The sequence below is a fragment of the Thalassophryne amazonica genome, chromosome 5 (genome assembly GCF_902500255.1).
Source record: "Thalassophryne amazonica chromosome 5, fThaAma1.1, whole genome shotgun sequence".
NCBI classification, from domain to species: domain Eukaryota; kingdom Metazoa; phylum Chordata; class Actinopteri; order Batrachoidiformes; family Batrachoididae; genus Thalassophryne; species Thalassophryne amazonica.
In genome coordinates this window covers 132,171,617-132,192,999 of record NC_047107.1, presented here as the reverse complement: position 1 = coordinate 132,192,999, position 21,383 = coordinate 132,171,617, and the positions used below count along the sequence as shown (strand labels likewise).

At 42.3% G+C, this 21,383-nt stretch overlaps 1 protein-coding gene across 1 annotated transcript in view; it reads left to right on the top strand.

Annotated features, from left to right (window-relative positions):
• The window catches only part of pomt1 (protein-O-mannosyltransferase 1), a 54,446-nt gene that overhangs the window by 18,483 nt on the left and 14,580 nt on the right, over positions 1 to 21,383 (top strand). Inside the window, exons 4-6 of the mRNA XM_034171430.1 lie at positions 9,744 to 9,890; positions 13,568 to 13,676; positions 17,030 to 17,089. Coding sequence (XP_034027321.1) covers positions 9,744 to 9,890; positions 13,568 to 13,676; positions 17,030 to 17,089 — 316 coding nt within the window. The remainder of the gene's footprint in view (positions 1 to 9,743; positions 9,891 to 13,567; positions 13,677 to 17,029; positions 17,090 to 21,383) is intronic.

Genomic DNA, 21,383 nt, shown 5'->3' with positions numbered 1-21,383 from the left:
AAAGTAACAAAGTCTGAATTTAGGCCTGATCCTGAGATAAGTTAATCAAAGTAACAGTCTGAATTTAGGCCTGATCATCAGATAAACTCATCAAAGTAACAAAGTCTGAATTTAGGCCTGATCATGAGATAAACTCGCCAAAGTAACAGTCTGAATTTAGGTCTGATCCTGAGATAAGTTAATCAAAGTAACAATGTCTGAATTTAGGCCTGATCATGAGATAAACTTGCCAAAGTAACAGTCTGTATTTAGGCCTGATCCCGAGATAAGTTAATCAAAGTAACAACATATGAATTTAGGCCTGATCCTGAGATAAGTTAATCAAAGTAACATCTGAATTTAGGCTTTATCCTGAGATAAGTTAATCAAAGTAACAAAGTCTGAATTTGTGCCTGATCCTGAGATAAGTTAAACAAAGTAACATCATCTGAATTTAGGCCTGATCCTGAGATAAGTTAATCAAAGTTACAAAGTCTGAATTTAGGCCTGATCCTGAGATGAACTCGCCAAAGTAACAAAGTCTGAATTTAGGCCTGATCATGAGATAAACTCGCCAGAGTAACAAAGTCTGGATTTAGGCCTGATCCTGAGATAAACTCGCCAAATCAATCAATCAATCAATCAATTTTTTTTTTATATAGCGCCAAATCACAACAAACAGTTGCCCCAAGGCGCTTTATATTGTAAGGCAAGGCCAAAGTAACAAAGTCTGAATTTAGGCCTGATCCTGAGATAAGTTAATCAGAGTAACAAAGTCTGAATTTAGGCCTGATCCTGAGATAAGTTAATCAGAGTAACAAAGTCTGAATTTAGGTCTGATGCTGAGATAAACTTGCCAAAGTAACAAAGTTTGAATTTAGGCCTGATCCTGAGATAAGTTAATCAGAGTAACAAAGTCTGAATTTAGGCCTGATCCTGAGATAAGTTAATCAGAGTAACAAAGTCTGAATTTAGGTCTGATGCTGAGATTAACTTGCCAAAGTAACAAAGTCTGAATTTGTGCCTGATCCTGAGATAAGTTAATCAAAGTAACAGTCTCAATTTAGGTCTGATCCTGAGATAAGTTAATCAGAGTAACAAAGTCTGAATTTAGGCCTGATCCTGAGATAAACTCGCCAAAGTAACAAAGTCTGAATTTAGGCCTGATCCTGAGATAAACTCGCCAAAGTAACAAAGTCTGAATTTAGGCCTGATCCTGAGATAAACTCGCCAAAGTAACAAAGTCTGAATTTAGGCCAGATCCTGAGATAAGTTAATCAAAGTAACAAAGTCTGAATTTAGGCCGGATCCTGAGATAAACTCGCCAAAGTAACAAAGTCTGAATTTAGGCCGGATCCTGAGATAAGTTAATCAAAGTAACAAAGTCTGAATTTAGGCCGGATCCTGAGATAAGTTAATCAAAGTAACAAAGTCTGAATTTAGGCCGGATCCTGAGATAAGTTAATCAAAGTAACAAAGTCTGAATTTAGGCCTGATCCTGAGATAAACTCACCAAAGTAACAAAGTCTGAATTTAGGCCTGATCCTGAGATAAGTTAATCAAAGTAACAAAGTCTGAATTTAGGCCTGATCCTGAGATAAGTTAATCAAAGTAACAAAGTCTGAATTTAGGCCTGATCCTGAGATAAATTAATCAAAGTAACAAAGTCTGAATTTAGGCCTGATCCTGAGATAAACTCCCCAAAGTAACAAAGTCTGAATTTAGGCCTGATCCTGAGATAAGTTAATCAAAGTAACAAAGTCTGAATTTAGGCCTGATCCTGAGATAAACTCGCCAAAGTAACAAAGTCTGAATTTAGGCCTGAACATGAGATAAACTTGCCAAAGTATCAAAGTCTGAATTTAGGCCTGATCCTGTGATAAGTTAATCAAAGTAACAATGTCTGAATTTAGGCCTGATCCTGAGATAAACTCGCCAAAGTAACAAAGTCTGAATTTAGGCCTGATTCCGAGATAAGTTAATCAAAGTAACAACATATGAATTTAGGCCTGATCCTGAGATAAGTTAATCAAAGTAACAACGTCTGAATTTAGGCCTGATCCTGAGATAAACTCGCCAAAGTAACACAGTCTGAATTTAGGCCTGATCATGAGATAAACTCGCCAAAGTAACAAAGCCTGAATTTAGGCTTGATCATCAGATAAACTCATCAAAGTAACAAAGTCTGAATTTAGGCCTGATCATGAGATAAACTCGCCAAAGTAACAGTCTGAATTTAGGTCTGATCCTGAGATAAGTTAATCAAAGTAACAATGTCTGAATTTAGGCCTGATCCCGAGATAAGTTAATCAAAGTAACAACATATGAATTTAGGCCTGATCCTGAGATAAGTTAATCAAAGTAACATCTGAATTTAGGCTTTATACTGAGATAAGTTAATCAAAGTAACAAAGTCTGAATTTGTGCCTGATCCTGAGATAAGTTAATCAAAGTAACAACATCTGAATTTAGGCCTGATCCTGAGATAAGTTAATCAAAGTTACAAAGTCTGAATTTAGGCCTGATCCTGAGATAAGTTAATCAAAGTTACAAAGTCTGAATTTAGGCCTGATCATGAGATAAAGTCATCAAAGTAACAAAGTCTGAATTTAGGCCTGATCCTGAGATAAACTCGCCAAAGTAACAAAGTCTGAATTTAGGCCTGATCCTGAGATAAGTTAATCAAAGTAACAGTCTGAATTTAGGCCTGATCATGAGATAAACTTGCCAAAGTAACAAAGTTGTTGTTCAGACTCAGTGACACAGGTATTTGAATTATTGCAGTTTGATGTGGTGCAGAACCATTTGGTCTTGAATGCAGAAAAATCCATAACAATGTTTTTCTCGAAATCACCTGTTTCCTTGGAGAACATACAATTTCAATTTATTTTCATTTATATAGCTCCAAATCACAACAAAGTTGCCTCAAGGCACTTCACACAAATAACCCCCAGAGCAAGAACACAGGCGACAGGGCGAAGAAAAACTCCCTCTGAGGAAGAAACGTCAGCAGACCAGACTCAATAGTGCAGCAGATAACAGAATATTTGCAGAGGAATTGTTTAAATCTGGTTACAAGCACCAAAATTTGACTGTGTGTACCTTTTGGTATATATTTTAGACAAATAATGTTAGCCATTTGAATTTTCAATTGGGGGCCAAATAGGGGTCAATGAAGAATTGTACAGGGGTCAAAATTAAAAAAATGTTCCAATCATATTGAAAGCTATGCCACATTATGTGTCTGATCATAACTATACCAAAAAGGTGTAGTTTGGACAATCTGTGACTGAATGTTAGTTATGAGGTAAAAACAGCAAAGTAGAGAAGCTTGAATCTTCGACTGGACTGGGTTGCTTGACGCGAGGATGTTTCGCTTCAAATCGCAGAAGTTTCCTCAGCTAAAATTCTTGCTCTGGTAGTCTGACTTCTGTCTTGACTCTTGTAGAGAAGAACAAACAGACAGCCACAAAAGCTGGAGTTTTAAACCTAACCAGCCCCCTCCTACCGAGAGGCTGACTGCTATAGGCCGGTGACTAAACAATAGCTCTAATTAGCACCTATTGTGCTCTAGTTAGCACCCTCCTACTGACAGGGCAGCTGTCCCTCCTAATGATGGGATGGCAGCCTCTCCTAATGGCTCCCTTGACGACTCTCCTGATGATGTGAATGACTCATTACCATGAACAAAAGACTGAAACTGCTTTGACCTGAGTACCCCATTGTAAACGGGACAAAGCGCGTCTCAGACCCCCTCCCCGGTTAAGGCTGGGTTTCAACTGTTTCACATAGAATGCCTCTTTGACCCCTCTCTCAAACCATTTCTTCTCTCTGGCTAATATTTTAACTTCCTTGGCCTCAAACATGTGGTTAGTGTCTTTAAGGTGGAGATGAACTGCAGACTGAGGTCCACTGGCGCCCTCTCTGCGGTGCTGGTATAGCCTTTTGTGTAAAGGTTGCTTAGTCTCACCTATGTAGTGTTCGTTACAGTTTTCTTGACATCTGATAGAATACACTACATTGATCTGTTTGTAACTAGGGATCCTGTCCTTAGGGTGAACTAATTTCTGTCTCAAGGTGTTAACCGGTTTAAAGTAAACTGGGATTTTGTGCTGTCTGAAGATCCTCTGTAGTTTTTCCCCTACTCCTGCTAAATAAGGGAGAGACACTCTTCTTCTTCTTGTCTCCGTCTCCTGTCTATCTGGTCTCTTTGTTCTCTGGGACTTCTGCACTTTGTCCAGGGACCATCGTGGGTACCCACATACTGTGAGGGCTTTCCGTAGAAGTTGTTGTTCTTTAGCCCTTCCCTCTGCAGTTGTGGGCACCTGTAGGGCTCTGTGTTGAAGAGTCCTGATCACCCAGAGCTTGTGTTCAAGGGGGTGGTTTGAGCCAAAGAGCAGATATTGGTCAGTGTGAGTAGGTTTTCTGTAAACCCCTGTCTGTTCTCTCCAATTGTAACATCACAGTCCAAGAAGGCTAAATGGTTGTTTCTGGCATCCTCACGTGTGAACTTGATACTGGAGTCCACCGAGTTGATGTGTTCTGTAAAGTCCTCAACCTCCTGTTGCTTGATTTTAACCCATATGTCATCGACATATCTGAACCAGTGACTGGGAGAGATGCCCGTGAAAGACGTCAAGGCTGTCTTCTCCACTCCGCTCCATGTACAGATTGGCCACAATGTGGGATACTGGAGACCCCATCACACAACCATGGATCTGCCTGTAGTAGTTCCTCATAAACAGGAAAAATGTAGTGTTAAGACAGATCTCCAAGAGTTGGCAGATGTGGTCTGGTGTGAGTTTGGTCCTTTCAAGTAGAGTTACATGCAGCAGTCTCTGCCTCACAGCTGAGACGGCCTCAGCGGTGGAGATGCAGGTGAACAACGACGTCACATCAAATGACACCATAGTTTCATCTGCCTCCAACTGCAGGTCCTTGATCTTGTTCGCAAAATCTTGTGTGTTCTCCACATGGTGGTCTAAGTTACCCACTAGAGGAGCCAAAATCCACTTGAGGTGCTTGGCCAAATTGTATGTGATGGAATCTGTGCTACATATAATAGGCCTGAGTGGCACGTCCTGTTTGTGGATTTTGGGCAGTCCATAGATGCACAGAGTGGCGTCCCCAGGGTACAGTCTGTAGTACGCCTGCCTGTCGATGAGTCCCTCTTTCTCCAGGTTTTGGAGGTAGCTAATGATTTTCTTCTTATAGCCGCTCGTGGGGTCTCTCTTCAGACGTTCGTATGTATTGGAGTCACTGAGCAAGTTGTTGATCTTGGCCTCGTAGTTCGATGTGTTCAGTGACTCTTAGTCGGAGGTCCCCAGCTTCTGACTCTGACAAACTGTTATGTTTAATGGCTGACTCTACTGCAGTGATGTAATCTACTGTCGGTATATGTTTAGGGGTCACTGAGAAATTTAGTCCTTTAGCGAGCACATCCTTTTCTGTCTGTGTAGGAACCCTGTTGGACAGATTCTTTACCCAATTTTCCCTGTTGTCACTAATTTGTCTGGGTGTATCTTTAAAAATACTCCCACTGAAAGTACGCCTTTTCTACACTAAAAGGTTGTGAAACTTCCTGATTTGCCGCTCCTTACTTTTTAAATGCTCAGCCATTTGAATTTTAACTATGAACTTTGTGATCTTATTATGGGCCTCTTCCCCCACTAAAGTTTCTAACATTTTGTGCAGACTATCAAGATTATTTTGGAGGTCTAATATTTTAAAATGAAGCCTTCTAATTCTAAGACCCAAAATCCTCCTAAGGTAACTGGCTGGATCTTTTCTGCTGTGTGACCTGCTTCTAGTGCCTTTTGCTTCATGCATTTGGGAATAACATTGTTTTGTTTGCATCTCAGGTTAAATCTTAAGTGGTTTCTAAAGTTAGCTATCTTTTTTAGCAGTCTTTTCCAGCTTACGTACCAGTGCCAGGGCCTCATGCCCACAGTTGGTCGCAATGTTTCTGTGTAGGCTCTCAGTTGTCCAGGTGGTTTCCATAGTAGAGAAGCTCGAATCTTCAAATGGACTGGGTTGCTTGACGCGAGGACGTTTCGCTTCAAATCGCAGAAGCTTCCTCAGCTAAAATTCTTGCTCTGGAAGTCTGACTTCTGTCTAGACTCTTGTAGAGAAGAATAAACAGACAGCCAAAAAAAAGTATGTGGCTAATGTGCTTTTACAAAAGAGTAATGTCTAAAGATATGAAATAAGGGATGACCTTCTGCTTGGGCCATGCTACAGAGACAATTTACAGGACGGTTACAGAAACAGACACCACACCCATGTCTGGATGGAGCTGCACCTTAAACAGAGAGGAAAAAACAGAATCAGGCATCAGAAAGACAAAAATACTGTATAATTTGTCAGCATTAAACAACAAGAAATACAGACAAATACTAGGGTGATCGTCGGCCACTAGCCCTAAACTTCACTAAAAGACCCAGACTTTAGGTAAAGATGAGGCCGCAGCACGCTTCAATTACTAATAAATGAATTAAAAAGAGTATAAAGTGTAAAACAAAACTGTACCAGTATGCTAGTCATACGAAAGGGAAAATAAGTGCGTCTTAAGTCTGGACTTGAAAGTCTCCACAGAATCTGATTGTTTTATTGATGCAGGGAGATCATTCCACAGAACACGGGCACGATAAGAGAAAGCTCTGTGACCCACAGACTTCTTATTCACCCTAGGGACACAAAGTAGTCCTGCACCCTGAGAACACAGAGCCTGCGCCAGTACGTAAGGTTTAATTAGGTCAGCTAGGTAGGGAGGTGCCAGTCCATGAACAGTTTTATAGACTAGTAGTCAAACCTTAAAATCTGATCTCACTGGGACAGGAAGCCAGTGAAGAGACGCCTAAATGGGTGTAATGTGGTTGAACTTTCTGCTTCATGTCAGAAGTCTGGCAGCAGCATTTTGAAACAATTGGAGAGCCCTAATGCTGGACTGCGGTAAACCAGAAAATAGAACATTGCAGTAGTCCAATCTACAAGAGAGAAACGCATGGATCAGGGTCTCAGCATCAGCCATAGACAGGATGGGATGAATCGTGACTGTATTTCGCAGGTGGAAGAAAGCAGTCCTAGTAATATTTCTAATGTGGAGGTCAAAGGACAATGTAGGATCAAAAATTACCCCAAGGTTCCTCACTTTGTCGGTGTGATGTATGACACACGAGCTACGGCTAAGCGTTAACTGGTCAAATTGATGCCGATGTCTCACTGGACCAAGAACCATCATTTCAGTCTTATTAGAGTTTAAAAGTAGGAGGTTTCTAGACATCCAACTTCTCACTGCTGCAAGGCAATCTTCTAAGGATTTTATGTGGATGAGATTACCAGCAGTTATTGGCATGCACAACTGAGTATCATCAGCATAGCAGTGAAAGGTAATCCCAAAATGCCACAGTATGTGCCCAAGGGGTGCTATATAAAGGGAGAAAAGCAGGGGGCCTAAGACAGACCCCTGTGGAACCCCAAATTTCATGTCACTAAGGTTAGAGGTAGTGATACTGTACAAAACACAGTGAGAATGACTGGTCAAGTATGACGTCAACCATGCAAGGGCACTCCCAGTAATCCCAAAATGATTTTCCAGCCTATCAAGTAGAATATGATGATCCACGGTATCAAATGCAGCACTGAGATCTAACAGCACCAGAACCGTAGTGGTGTCCGAATCCATTGTAAGCAGAAGATCATTCACCACTTTAGTGAGAGCCGTCTCTGTGGAATGATATTTTCTAAAAGCAGACTGCAGTGGTTCAAAGAGATTATTCTCAGTAAGATAGTCTTCGAGCTGCTGTGACACCACTTTTTCAGAATTTTAGAGAAAAATGATAGATTTGATATCGGCCGATAGTTTTTCAATACACTAGGGTCAAGATTAGGTTTCTTAAGTAATGGTTTAATCACTGCAGATTTTAAACATTTAGGAACAGATCCAGAAGTTAAAGAAAGATTAATAATTTCCAGCACAGGCGGCCCAAGAGTGGACCACAGGTCCTTAAACAGTTTTGTTGGTATAGGATCAAATAAACAGGTTGTGCTTTTTGTAGATGTTATGAGTTTCGTCACCATGTCTAGAGAGATACTATAAATTCTGTAAATCTAGGTAATACCACATTCTAATCCAATTACACTTGTTCTGTGAATCTGATTGGTTAATCGTGTGAGATTTCTGACCATAAAATACTGAGGAGATGATAGCAAAATATTTGACCTTTTCACATTTGATGTATTACTCTGCACCCTGAATGTTTTGCTACACAGATGTCAATAATGGCACTAGAGTGACGTCCCTGTTGCTACATTTAAGGTGCACTGACATGAGCATGCATTTGCTGTACGACACATCATGACCTGTGTCGTGCTGGAGAGTAAACGCGTCTTTAACAGGTGCAGGCAGGACGCCAGAGGGGCGCTAGTGTGTGCTATTGCGCACAGAGAATTTTGAAATGTTCAAAAATTCTTTTACACACAAATGTCGTGCTATGTGGCGCGATCTAATCTCCAACACGACGTGCAGCTCGTCAAGTGGAGTAAAGAAAAAGTGAACAGAGCGAGTGGTGACGTCAGTGGATCATATCAGAGAGCAGCTTGTCTGAAGGATTATAACAAGAAGTTGAATCTGTTCTAAACATACTTTAACATCTGTAGACAAGAAGGAAAGAACACGCAACTGTTTTATCAAGACATGATAATGTAAACATGACAAATATTTACCTTTTTAGACAGCTCAAAATGCTTTCTGCAGCTTGTTAGACACGTGTGCGTGAACGACTCCAGCTGCAGCCTCCTCTGTGATTCAGGAAGTCATTAGAGCCGTTTTCAATGGCCAATTTGCGGAAAAGAAAAGATTTATCCACCACGAAATAATTACTTTATATACGTAGCGTCCAGCACACGATACGTTACGTGGCAGCTGGTAGAACAAAGAACGGCGTCCAGCTGTGAACACGGTGGGATCGTCACGACACAGGTCGTGCTGTTGTGTGAGACACAGGCATGCTCGTGTCAGGGGACCCTAAGCTTCACCAAACAAATTACTTCCACAAAAATAAACCGAGCAAACAATGGAATTGAATTAGAATGGGAACAACCCCCTTGTGTCTGATGACTTGCAGATGTTGATACTGGATTACGGTTGCAAATAGCCATTTTAAAACTCAATTTGTTACCATAAAATCCAACATTAACATCCGCAAATCATCAGACACAACAGGGTTGTTCCCTCAGTAGTGGCGCCCACCTCAATATCAGGGTGTAGTGGCTGGGTTAAGGCATGCTGGGATATGTTTAACCTGATGTCTTCTATTTTCTTCTCAAAGTAATCCAGGAAATCTTGTGCTGTAAAAGGAGAGCAAACTACAGGTGGTTGTCCATGAATAAGTGTTGCCACCGTCTTGAACAAGAACTTTGAGTTACGCTTGTTTTTGTTGATCAAATCACAGTAATAGGTCCACTTTGTAGCCAGTAATGCATGATTATAGTCTAAGATAGCATCACGCCACGCAAAGTGAAATACGTCTAATTCTGAACGACGCCATTTCCGTTCTAGACCTTTTGCTTTATGCTTGAGGTCACGCAGATAATCATTAAACCAAGGTGACTGTGTTTGGGAGAGCGCAGTTTTAACACAGGTGGTGCAATCATGTCGATGATTGTAAGTTGTTCGTGTGGCCGGCTTATGTTGAGTGATCCCAGTGTTCTGCTTTCAGAGCCACCGACAGCAGTTTGAAGGGTGCGTTTGTTTGTGGTTCCAGAGTATCCCAGCAGTGTGTGTGTGTGGAGTCTGCGCCTGCTGCCAGCGCTCTGTGGCGCCCTCTGTGTCCCTCTGGGCTACCTGCTGACCCTGGAACTTGGCTTCAGTCACCTGACTGCTCTGGGAACTGCTGTGCTGCTGCTGCTAGGTTTGGACCAACACACACACACACACACACACACACACACACACACACAAAATGTACACAACATGCGTGTGTAGACCTGTCAGGTGTCACACATTTGGCGTGAGACTCAACATGTCATGCTGTCATGACATTCTCCCACGTTTCACCACTATGACCTGCAAGACCAGATTCTGGGGAAAATAACTCCTTGAGCGGATCTCACCTTGTTGATGTCCATGGTGGTGATTTTTTTTCAGCAGTGCCGCCATATTGGGAAGGTACACATGTTCCTGTAGATGACTTTAGTGTTTCTTTTTTATACTAACTCAGATCTTCATCAGCAGTCATTAGAAAACTTCTACATGACAGTGTTAAGGTCCGCTGTCCGAAAAGACTCCACTGCCGTGGCTGACCGCTGAGCCTTCACTGTCAAAGGAGATTTCGCGGCCTGTTGCCTGCTGGCTACGGGAGTTTCACTGGGCCGGCTCGCTGTAGCTGCCATGGCTGCTGGAACTGCTGTTGTTGCAGCTGATTCCACTAGAGCTGCCGGGGGCCCTGTTCGACTCCGCCCGCCGGGGGCCCTGTTCGACTCCGCCCGCCGGGGGCCCTGTTCGACTCCGCCCGCCGGGGGCCCTGTTCGACTCCGCCCGCCGGGGGCCCTGTTCGACTCCGCCCGCCGGGGGCCCTGTTCGACTCCGCCCGCCGGGGGCCCTGTTCGACTCCGCCCGCCGGGGGCCCTGTTCGACTTCGCCTGCCGGGGACGGTCTGAAGTGAAGCTTTGAATGTGTTTGTGTTGTTTAATTAATTATTTTTTTGTCTTTTATTCTTCTTCCTGAATTTTTATTTTGCAGACAGTAACAACAGTAATGATGAGTCTAATTCTTGTTATTTCTCATGTGTTTTATGGGGGTTGGTGCTGTTGAACTGTGGTGGTGGTGGGGGGCAGAGGCACGCCCCCCACCCATCTTTGGATTTCTCCAGGTCAGGGACCTGCACCAGGTCATTATCAGCTGTAGATAGTGGTTTTACATCAACTGTTGTCCTGCTATCTGATGGGATTAAAGTGATTGAATCTTCTTTCCCTGATGTGTATTTCTGTCCTGCCGAGCTGTTTAAGTCACTAAAATCTCCATATCCATATAGTTTTTACCGTAAAGAGGAATTGTTTTATTCTTCTTCTACTATTGTCCGGCAATGTTCAGACTAATCCAGGCTGAACAGGCCTTAATAGAGAGAGTGGCAACATGACCAATTGGGGAAAAAAATTTGGTCACCTGACTCGTGGTGCCATCTTGTGTTCAAAATAGTGTTGGCTGTTAATGTGTCTGTATGTAAATCCAGCTATTTAATTTAATTATTCTCTGAAAATGTCGGGTTGTTGTGCGTTTGGAGACACAAATAGACACAACATGGGCTTCAAGATGTTCAGATTCCCTTCAGATCCGAACAGAAGAAACATTTGGGAAAATAAAGTCAACCGTGTGGGATGGAAGTGACTTCATCATCAAAGCTTTGAGAGGTAAATTTATTGTTCAGTCCCATGTTCAGTAAAACTCACCAAAACCGCCATCGTATAAACCAGATATTCACAGTCACTGGACAAAAAAGTCCCAAAGTTTTTGTATTGTTTTCCAAGTAATAAACACTATATATAACGGATTTTGTACAACTGATTTTCAATCACATCTGGTAAAATGTCTTGTCCGATCACAATGTATTTCCATTAAAAACCCTTCACATTTGGGACCGGAGTCATTTCTGTGATTAAAAGACTGGCCGTTTATTTTTTCACACCATGTTCAGACTCGGACCCGCAGCCTGATGTGCACCTGTTAAATCAGACACAAACAGCTGTGATTTGACACTTTTCTGCTTTTAATCCTTCATCTCTTGTCATATTTTAATAGTTTTTACAGTGCGCACGCTGATAAATGGATCAGAAAAGTCTTCACATTTACAACACTGAGTCAGTAAAAGAGGAAATTGTCCAGTGTACCTTTGACTTGGAGGTGATGATTGTAGAAAGAAAAGCTTGTTGAGGGTCAAATTAATCCAGAATAAAGTATAATCCAGAGATGGAGAACTTTAAAACTGTCACACACGTCATTGTACACTGAAAAAAGTGAAACACAGTGCACCTCATTCAAAGTACTTATTTACATTGGTCTAATGGAAAATTGTGGTTTCCAGTTTAAATCTGCTGGAATCACTTTACAAAATCCTAAATATACATTGTGAGAAACTAAAAAAATTAGCTGTAACAAACTACATCAATTTTTTTAAGTTGATCCAAAGTAGCACTTTTTTTCAGTGTATGAAAGCTGCATAAACCAGGCTTTGAATTAACTAAATAAATCATCATAAATTGTAAATTTCATAGATTAACTATTTTTATATTTATTTTGATAGTATCTGTACCTGGATGTGTTGCTGTATGAGGTTAAATGATTTAAAAAAATGTTGAAAACATTAAAAGGTTCATTCAGCAGTTCAGGCGCTGTGTTCTGAATTGACGTCACTCTCTCTATAAAGGCACTCTAATCCAGGCCTCTCGCCCTCTCGGAAAAATATCGACATCCCTGATAGTGTCAGAGCCAGATCAGGTCTCGGCATCTTACATTTAAATGTCTTGGTTGAGTAAATCAGTGTGTGATTATGATATTGATATCAACAGTTACCATGTTTTGCGTTGTGATCATCCCAGGAAAGGCGGAGGTGTAGGCGTTTATGTAAAGAACAGCTTTCATGTGACTCTGTTCTAATTATCAAACGATTTGAACGTCCGGCACTGAAACTTGAATTCCAGCAGAAACCATCATGGGCTCTTCCAGATTGTCACTCCTTGATTTAATATTAACAAATGCACCACTACACGTATTCTATAGTCAGGATTTTTGGGAATGATCTGAGTGATTATTGTGCGATTGCAATAGTCAGGGACACTAAACTACCCAAAACCAAACCCACTGTACTTAAGAGACTTCAAACATTTTTGTGAACAAGCTTTCATACAACCCCAATTCCACCATTTCTGTTCCAAACCTTTAGCCTTCTGCCTAAGGTCATGCAAGTAACCATTGAACCAGGGTGACTGTTTTTGTGCAAATATTTGCTCATTTTGAAATGGATGCCTGCAGCATGTTTCAAAAAAGTTGGTACGGGGCAACAAAAGACTGGAAAAGTTGATGAATGCTCAAAGAACACCTGTTTGGAACATTCCACAGGTTAATTGGAAACAGGTGAGTGTCATGATTGGGTATAAAAGGAGCATCCCCAAAAGGCTCAGCCGTTCACAAGCAAAGATGGGGTGAGGATCACCACTTTGTGAACAACTGCATGAAAAAAAATAGTCCAACAGTTTAAGAATAATGTTTCTCAACGTTAAACTGCAAGGATTTTCGGGATTCCATCATCTACAGTCCATAATATAATAGAAGATTCCTCACGCTCAGTTCATAATCCTTTATTATTAATACAATGTACTTTTACAGTAAATATGGATTTAAAATATCACAATGTTAATGACATTTTTCACAAAGTAAGATATATTGAATTTTAAGCTAAACCAGCTGACACACACACCTGTCTGTATACGCACACGCCTGTCTGTATACGCACACGCCTGTCTGTATACGCACGCGCACACAGCCTTTTAAATGATCCTCTTTTGCTGTTTTTGTGGACGTTTGTCTTTGCAGAGAATTGTCTCATCGTCCAGTCCCGCTTCATGTTGCTGGAGTCTGTGCTCGTCTTCTTTGTGCTCTTGGCTTTCTTCTCATATCTGCACTTCCACAACGCTCCACACAGGTGAGACCTGGCTGCACACTGACCTTTGACCTGCGACCTTTAGAACTGCACTGAGCTGATGTTTTCTCTGATGTCTCCACTTTTCAAAACATCTTTAAAGTTAAAGTCTACAGCTGGACTTCTTTCTTTATTTTGGGAGGGGAGGTGATGGTCTAGTGGTTAAGCATTGAGCCGTATAAAATTACGTGCACCGCTCGAATAATACGTGCACGAACTAGCACATGCACGTACTATTTTGAGCCCTGAATATCTGAAATTCAGTTTGCATTTATTAAATTCCACGCATCTTAAAAGTAGACATGGATTATTTATTTGGAATATTTGTTTTAGCAAGTTTTCAGGGTCTCTACTGCCATCTCCTTGCCAGTAGTGTTCATGACAATATTCACCCTAAGTACTGAGCATCTGAGCACCAGTAGATGGCAGTGTTGTATTTATTTTGACACCGGTTATATCACATGATTGTCTAATCATCACAACTTGACTTTTGCCTTTAGCAAATGCCTTTTTATTTTTTCCACAAATAAAAAATGGCATATTTTACAAAAGCACATTTATATGTAAACACCAACACACACATCACATTAACATGTTTGTTTTTACATAGAATAAATGAGTCAACTAATCAGTGTTAGAAGAGGCACATTTTACCCATAATCCCTTTTGCATCTGTCTGTGTTTGTAACAAAACTTCAGAATTAGTGCATTATTTAAAATTAAAAGATGTTATATTTTAACTTTGTACAAATGACAGAATTTACATTAATGAAGTTATTTTATCAGTATTAATTTTATTTATAAATCCAAACCATAAGTCAGCACTGCTTTATTTTCCAAGACCTCCGCCTCATGGCGACACTGTTATTGAGTAGAGAGTTGAGTTTTGCTGTTCCTCTCAACTGTTTCACTGCTGCAGGCCATGTAGTAAACAGGAGCTTCCAGCAGGGGGCAGTGCGCACAAAGACAGAAGTGCTGACTCATTGTTTGGGTCAGTATCAGGCAGTCTAGCTTCGAGTTCAGTCATATTTGAGGGTTTAATATGATGCCACAGTAGTAGACAAGGTTGTTGTTCCACTAAACACGGCAGGGTAAATGTAAACCTGATAAGTGAGTGATCAGAGACCACTGATGTAAGAAGCATAATGTCAATATTCGTGACAACACCACCATGTGCGAGAACCAAATCCAGGGTATTTCCACAGCTGAAATCCTAATGCATCTACAATTTCCATAAATTATTTGCAGAGGGGATCAGAAGGCTTATTTATATGAATCTTGAAGTCACCAATGATCAGAATGTTATCTCCACTAGTTGAGAAGTTAGAGATGAACGCACCAAAATCATCTAAGAAATCAGAATATGGGCCAGGAGGCCTATATACAGTGACAAAGTAACATAACTGAGCTCCAGTTTTATGACCCTGACAGTAGTTAGCATCATGAGCAGAGTGGAGGATCAGATGCTCAAATGAATTATATTTATGACCCCAACACCTAGGTAAACCTAGATTTATAAATAAGAGCAACACCAGGCCTTGCTTCACACCACGAGACATGTGACTAAAGGTGTATGCCGGTGGGCAGGCCTCATTCAAAGGAAGAACAGCTGTAGGTTTGAGACAGATTTCACATAAGCCACTCATATCTAAATGATGAATTCTGTGCGCTGCCTTTCATCTGAAAGGAGCCTGGCACAGAAAAGGTGGAACCTCTGATAAAAATGGGGGCGGAAACTTCTGGTCCACCAGCTGATAACCGGACCGCACCCTGGACTGGGGGCTGGAGATCCAGCAGCGTTTGGCGATCATACACCCGCCGTGACTCCGCTTCAAAAACAGCATAAATTAAAAAAAAATAAAATAACAAAACGACTGGAGAGCAGCAGACGAGCAGCCAGACACAACGGCGCCGCCATCTAGGCACTCCCTCCAGATTGTTCATTGATGTGTATTTATATATGTGTATATATATAATATATATTGTTTTCAATTTCAGCTGTTTTTCTTTTTATGACGTGAGAGTAATGTATGGGGGGGGGGGGGGATCTTTCTCAGTTACTGCCACCTTGTGTATTGTTAGATGCTTGTTCCTATTTCTTTTTATTTCTCCTTTTTTTATTTTTTTTTTTTGGGGGGGGGGGGGGTGATATGCGGTTGTATATCTTGATCCTCACATCTCTGATTATAATGCAGGAACACAAATGTTGCCGTATATTCTGTTGTAATAACTGTGCTAAATGGAATATAAATGGTCTAAACGTTAAGTTTACGTTCAGTTGCAAGGAATTTAGGATTCCATCATCTACAGTCCATAATATAATCAGAAGATTCAGAGAATCTGGAGAACTTTCTACACATAAGCAGCAAAGCTGAAAACCAACATTGAATGTCCGTGACCTTCGACCCCTCAGGCGGCACTGCATTACAAACTGATATCATTGTGTAAAGGATCTTACCGTGTGGGCTCAGGAACACTTCAGAAAACCATTGTCAGTTAACACAGTTCGTCGCTACATCTACAAGTGCAAGTTAAAACTCTACCATGCAAAGTGAAAACCGAACATCAACACTATCCAGAAACACCGCCGCTTTCTCTGGGCCCGTGCTCATTTGAAATGGACAGACACAAAGTGGAAAAGTGTGCTGTGGTCTGATGAGTCCACATTTCAAATTGTTTTTGGAAATCATGGACGTCTTGTCCTCTGGACAAAAGAGGAAAAAGACCATCCAGATTGTTACCAGCACAAAGTTCAAAAGCCAGCATCTGTGGTGGTATGGGGGTGTGTTAGTGCCCATGGCATGGACAACTTACACATCTGTGATGGCACCATCAGTCCTGAAAGGTACATCCAGGTTTTGGAGGACAACAGAGACCCCGGACTGTTGAACAACTGAAGTCGTACATCAAGCAAGAATGGGAAAGAATTCCACCTACAAAGCTTCAACAATTAGTGTCCTCAGTTCCCAAATGCTTATTGAGTGTTGTTAGAAGGAAAGGTGATGTAACACAGTGGGAAACATACCACTGTACCAGCTTTTTAGAAACGTGTTGCAGGCATCCATTTCAAAATGTGCAAATATTTGCACAAAAATAATAAAGTTTATCAGTTTGAACATTAAAGGTGCTGGAAACCTCCGCACACAGTTACTGAAACCCACTGGATTAACATGTACATTGACATCATAAACATGGAACTATCAGTGGCAGGAATGCACGGTGCTGGAGCTGACACCATCCTAGGATGGGAAATGATGGCAGACAAGATTAAAGAATTGTTGTAATCACTATGTCCCACTTTTTTTTGTGAAAATGTGGTCTTTCATGTCTGTCTGTACTTTTGTGTTTCTCCTCAGCTCCTGGTTCAGGTTCTTCTGGCTCCTCCTTGCTGGGGCCTCCTGTGCTGCAGCTGTTGGGTAATCAATGTCCCCATTTTGTCCAAAAGCAGACATACACACACTATAAATACTCTGAAAGTAAAAAGTCCACATTGTCGTTGTCTGTATTGCTGCATGATTGACAGGCACAGATCCTGGCCAAAAAGCCACCAAAGGCAGACTGAGGTGTTAATGCTGCCTCCAGGTAGACAACAGAAGTGCCACACCCTGGAAGTGTCAGGCCAATAATGTGCCCCCTATCTTGTATTGACAGGATTTTTTATTTTTTTTTTTTTATTTTTTTTTTTTTTGAGTTTCACAAATAATTTGTGTGACAGCTCATTGTCACATCTGATTGTTTTGTAAATAGTTTAGCATCAGCATTTCCCACATTTAACTAGAAATAGTTGTATATAACTTTCTTTGCTACATTTGTACATATGTATTTGAAATTGACAATTTATATTTTTTGTGACATCTGACCCACTGCTTCTGATTTAGAAACAGCAGGTCACAATTTAGAATCACAGTTCATCAACCTCTGTCATTACATACTCTGGTGTGACTACGGGATCCGTGTCTGTTCTGGGCAAGAAAAGAGAATCATCCAGTGTTTCACACAGTAGTTTTGTCTTTTTTTTTTTTTTTTTTTTTTTCTCATTTCTTGTAATGTGTCTTTTCCGTGGGACAGCACATGAAGGTTCTCTGGTGTGGACTGTGGGAGAACCTTTCCCCCAGCGCTCGCTGCGCAGCTGTGGGAAAAGTTCTTGGGGGGGAAAAATTCTCCTGCAGCGCACCTCATGAGTAGGAGAGATCGGGGGCATTCTCCCACAGAAAGTTTGTTAAATTTATAACCCTCTAAAACACTGTTGCCTGCATTTTGAGGGCCAAATTTTGTGAATTAAAGCCATAGTTTTTAACCTTTGTTGCTGCCTTACTTGAAAGCCAAAAGAAACGAGGCATCATGTCAAAACACAAGAGTGTAGAAATGTGTGTCAGGACCAATGAATACGCCAGAGACCTCTGGCACCCCCTTTTGGCTACCCTGGACAAATGGTAAAATGGTAAATGGACTGCATTTATATCGCACTTTTCCATTTACATCAGACACTCAGAGTGCTTTACAATTATGCCTCACATTCACCCCACTGTCAGGGTGCTGCCATGCAAGGTGCTCACTACACCCCGGGAGCAATAGGGGATTAAAGACCTTGCCCAAGGGCCCTTAGTGATTTTTCCAGTCAGGCTGGGATTGGAACCGAGGATCTTCTGGTCTCAAGCCCAACACTTAACCACTAGACCATCACCTCCCTGGATCTGTTCAGTATTTCTGCCCTACAGCATGTTTGTAAAATAAAAATACTAGTGTATCATTGTGGGAGGGGGTTGGTCCATACCATCTGTTAGGGTCAAGGACCAGGTTTAGATGTTGACCCAAATGCAGGAAGCAGTAAGGCAGGCAGAATAACTTAAACAAGAGTTTATTGAACAAACAAGTAATTGTGCAGTAGAAGGGCAAAACCAGGAGGACTTGACTGACATGATGGACGAAGCGAACCAGACTGAAGAGACAGACAAGAAAGGGACCAGCCGAAGCGAACCTGTGGAGCTAGTGGGGTTGGATCAACTGCAGGGGAGAATAAAAGGGCATGTGAGGTTGTGCAACTGCATTTAGGGCACACATCTCGAAATAACAATCAAAACTAAACTTAAATAGTTCATTCAGCAGTTCAGGATCAAAGTTCAGTTAATTTCAGGAGTTCAGATCAAAGTTCAGTTCATATAAATGTTTAGGATCAAAGTCTTAGTGCCTTCCGGTCTTCAGTTCTACGTGACACACCCCCAGAGGCATGCACATGTGACAGACAGATGGAGTCAGCATAACAGCTCCCGGTGCCAGGCTGACGAGTGCAGCTAAACAGCAGAGTTCTCCAGATGATTGCGCCCAGAAAGCCACGGCTCCATACCTCAGGAATTAAGCGGCTGTGTGCAGAACCATGCGACCCCTTCCAGAGCCCACAGCGGAGAAGTTGCCATGTGACCCTCCAGGGTCCACAGAGGAGCAGGAGCCTCACAACCCTCCAGGGCCCACGACGGAGACAGGTGCCGTGCAACCCTCCTGGGCCTGAGGCGGAACAAAAAAAACAGGAGCCTCACGACCCTCCAGGGCCCAAGGCAGGACACATAGAAGGTGACGTCTGAATGCAAAATAGGTCTGACTGGGATGGACAAACTCCACTCAGGGAAGATGGAGCGGAACAGAACCAGGAATAAACTGAGAACTGACATGGGACAGGTGGCATGGAAACCTAATATGGGGACAACGGAGCATGACTTGGACCCTATACAATACACAGAACAAGACCAGGAACTACCCATGGAGGCCTATTCAGGACGGGAGGCAGACCAGGGAGAAGGACTAGGACAGGGGACCAAACATGGGACATGACTAGAGGCTTAAACACACGGGAACCTGACCAGGACAGAAAAATGGGCCTAGGGAGCCCCACCTAAAACCCAGGGATAAAAACTGAAATTAGACTAGGGACAACACGTGGGACCAAACCAGTAACCCCCTGCCACCCAGAGGATATTTTCAATCAAAGCCTTGTGTAGCCAAGGGAGGAAAAATAAACAACATAGGGACCAGAACAGTAACTCCCCACTACTCAGAGGACATTTACATTCAAACCCTGAGGTGCGGCGCTCCCACGACCATGGAAAATGAGGCAACGAGTTTCACGGTCACCTGTGGGATTGGAGCAAAAAAAAGTCCTGAAAAGGGGAGCGGAAAACCAGGGAAGAGGCATGGGAGCCAAAACATGATCAGGGATTTATAAAAACGAGACTGGACAGTGGACATGGAACCCCAAACAAGGAATTTAAAAAAATAACAACCTAGACTGGAAATGAGATTCCAAAAGCTAGGATTTCAGGAGGACCAAAACATGACTGCGAGACCAGACAGATGGAAAATCCAGAACCTAGGGAAAAATAAATAAATAAATAAAAACTTGGAGCTAAGGAGGAGACAGTGACTACAGAAGAGGAGGAACTACGCTGGATTAAAAAAAAAAAAGTTCTAGGAAACCAAGGACAGACTGGACTAGGAACAGACAAGAGACTGTGACTAGGACGGGCTGGACACAGAACAGACTAGGAACTAAAACCAGCACCAAGAACTGATTAGGGGACAGGAACTGACTAAGGATCGACATACTAAAAGATGAAGGAACTAGGACAGGCTAGGGACTAAGAATAGGGAGGGTAGTAGGTCAAACAGGTGGTTGCTGGGGTGGGATGTGTCTTTGCTGATGCTGGCAGCTCAGCTGAGGAAGCGAGAGCTGGCAATGTCCTCCAGGCTGGGCAGAGAGCAGGCCTGTGGCGTAAGTGCCACAGGCCTGTAGTCATTTATGCTCTCCACTGCTGACTTCTTTGGGACTGGAATGATGGTGGAGGATTTGAGGCAGAGTGGAATGATGGCCTGCGACAAGGACAGGTTGAAGATGCAGGTGAAAACTCCAGCCAGTTGGTCAGCACACGCTTTGAGTACCTTTCCAGGTACACCATCGGGGCCGGCCGCCTTCCTGGGGTTCACCACCTTCAGCACACGTCTCTCTTCATGTTCCTGAAGTGTTAGCGTGCTAGTGCTGGGTGTGAGGTTGCTGTGAGGTTGTGCAGCTGCATTTAGGGCACACATCTAGAAATGACAATCAAAACTAAACTTAAATAGTTCATTCAGCAGTTCAGGATCAAAGTTCAGTTTGCTGAGGATCAAAGTTCAGTTCATATCAATGTTAAGAATCAAAGTCTTAGTGCCTTCCAGACTTCAGTTCTACACGATGCCCCCAGAGGGATGCACATGTGACAGATGGAGTCAGAATGTCAGGTCCCGGTTTCAGGCTCAGGAGTGCAGCAGAGACACCACCCCCCCAGACTGTTAGTGGATCTGATCGCAGACGATGCAAAATAACTTAACAGTTGAATCAGCTGAGAAACTGGATACTGTGCACGTAGTTCCTGAACAGAACGGACACACGAACTCTGGGAACTGAATTACATCTGATTAAACTGGATTATCAAAGATCTGAGTAAGAGCTGATCACCAAGCGGTGCGGAACACAACGGACTCTGACCAATTAACTAATTAGTGTGAAGTGCTGCAGGTGAAACCAGGTGGCCAGCAGAATGAACCAGGTTAAAACAGGCAGCAAGGAGGCGTGACTGTGGAAAAAACACCAATGATAACTTGACATTAAGCTCACAAAGACATACACAGATGATTCTGTCTGAACTAGAAAACTCACAGGGGGAAATAAATACAGTAGATTAA